Source organism: Cucurbita pepo, unplaced genomic scaffold (genome assembly GCF_002806865.2).
Source record: "Cucurbita pepo subsp. pepo cultivar mu-cu-16 unplaced genomic scaffold, ASM280686v2 Cp4.1_scaffold002704, whole genome shotgun sequence".
NCBI lineage: Eukaryota > Viridiplantae > Streptophyta > Magnoliopsida > Cucurbitales > Cucurbitaceae > Cucurbita > Cucurbita pepo.
This window is the reverse complement of record NW_019648738.1, coordinates 1-1,990: the sequence shown is the minus strand read 5'-3', so window position 1 is coordinate 1,990 and position 1,990 is coordinate 1. Positions and strand designations below refer to the sequence as shown.

The window sequence follows — 1,990 nt, the reverse complement described above, 5'->3', positions numbered from 1 at the left end:
TTTTTTTTTTTTTTTTTTTTTTTTTTTTTTTTTTTTTTTTTTTTTTTTTTTTTTTTTTTTTTTTGTTGTTGTTCTTTCTTTTTTTGGGTTATGATTCTATTAGATTAGGAAGCTTCTGAAAATGGATACTATTCCCAAAGAGCACAAGTGAAAGTAGTATTTAATTTGAACGAATATGAATTTAGAATCAAATAGTTGGTTATTAAACACAATTTAGTTTATCAATTCTTAGAATTATCAAGTATATTTTGTAGCATTTTCATTCAACGATGTTGAATTGCACATATTATATGCATCATATCTATTCTGCTTTCCTTTCAAGACCATGTGATTCGTTTCCAAGAAAAACTCGGTGACCGTCGTACACTATTAAAATTATTTGGCAAATGGAGAGGGAGTTGATTTCTCGTGCTTTGCTTTGGGCTTTCCCAAAATGCCTCATACTGATAGAGATTCATACTGATAGAGATGNGTTTGAAGGTTCTGTTAAGTACAAAAATTGGCTTGGATATGGGGATTTATGGGATGGCTCTTTGGCATACGGTCCTAATCAAACATCTGAGGTGAGTACCGGTGTTTATTTCCCGAGGCTGAAGCGATCAGTGACTCCTTTGGTGGCACGGCTATCCCTACTTTCCCAAGATTGGTTAGAGTTTTCATCTTACAAAGAACGGTCTTTAGGTCTTTCCCTTGGCCTATATTCAACAAAGTATCATGATTTGGCATACAGCCTTGGATGGCGCACCATAATCGACCCTTCACAGATGGCGTCTAATTCGATAAGGAGACAACTTGGAAATAGTTTACTTTCTTCTCTAAAATATACTTTGAAGGTTGATAAGAGGAATTCTGCAGGGAGGCCAACTAGAGGATATGCTTTTGTTTCTACTAGTCAAATTGGTGGCCTCGCACCTGATCACCGGAGCTTGCGCTTTGTGCGACAGGTTTTCATCATTTCCTTTTGGTTCTCTTGTAACAATAAAAGACTTTCCCCAGCTTTTGTGTAGTTATCGATTTTCTGTTCCCATATTTTAACAGGAATTTGATCTACGTTATGCCATTCCTCTCGGCTTTGATCGTGCTGCCATGAACTTTGGAGTTTCTGCTGGTGTTGTCTTGCCTTGGGGAAATGGATTCATGAACAAGCCATCGCCCCTTCCCGAACGCTTTTTCTTAGGTGGTGATTTCTCTCCAGTATGCACCGTCGGAGGCCCAACAACTGTATGGGGTTTTAAGACACGTAGGATGGGGCCAACTGAGCCGAGGCGGGAAGTGAGGGGCGAAAATAATCAGGGTGAAAACAGTGATTCTCCTGGAAGGGATTTTGTCGGAGGGGATCTTGCTGTGACCGCGTTTGCTGATCTTTCGTTCGACTTCCCAATTCGCTGGTTAAGAGAACATGGAATCCACGGACACATCTTTGCTGGTGCAGGAAATCTTGCAAAGTTGACTGAGAATGAGTTTCGCAGTTTCTCTTTTCAGAAGTTCTTGGAAACTTTCCGTACCTCAGTAGGAGCTGGGATTGTGCTTCCAACAAGACTCTTCCGCCTAGAGGTCAGTCACGATCTCTGACTTGTGTTTCATTATTTAGATACATAATTTATTGGCCTGGCTCTGATCTCTGTTTTTACGTGTATCCCATGCAATGCCATGCTTGCTGTTTCCTTTTTATTATTCTTCTATCAAACAGAAACAACACCGAAACATCGTTGTAGGTTGCCTTTCGATTTGATTCGTATTTGCTACTCATATATGAGTTTGGTTCTATGAGCAGGGTAACTTCTACTACATATTGAAGCAGCAAGAGCATGATCGTGGAAAAACTGGCTTTCGGTTTAGCATATCTGCCCCATCATAAACCTTGAATTTTGGCGAGGTTTGATAGATATTCAGGTTTGATTGAATTTGTTTCTTTTGCTCAATGACAGTGTCCTTGCTGAGTTATCAGTTTGGACTGGATCAAAAAAAAAAAAAAAAAAAAAAAAAAAAA

At 39.1% G+C, this 1,990-nt stretch overlaps 1 protein-coding gene across 1 annotated transcript; it reads left to right on the top strand.

Moving 5' to 3' along the window:
• The first annotated feature begins 386 nt into the window (after window positions 1–386).
• LOC111786762 (sorting and assembly machinery component 50 homolog) lies at window positions 387–1,960 on the top strand. The gene is made up of 3 exons (XM_023666991.1): window positions 387–944; window positions 1,039–1,554; window positions 1,775–1,960. Exons 1-3 carry the CDS (start codon window positions 387–389, stop codon window positions 1,856–1,858), a joined length of 1,158 nt encoding a protein of 385 aa, XP_023522759.1. The 3' UTR covers window positions 1,859–1,960.
• Window positions 1,961–1,990: the final 30 nt, after the last annotated feature.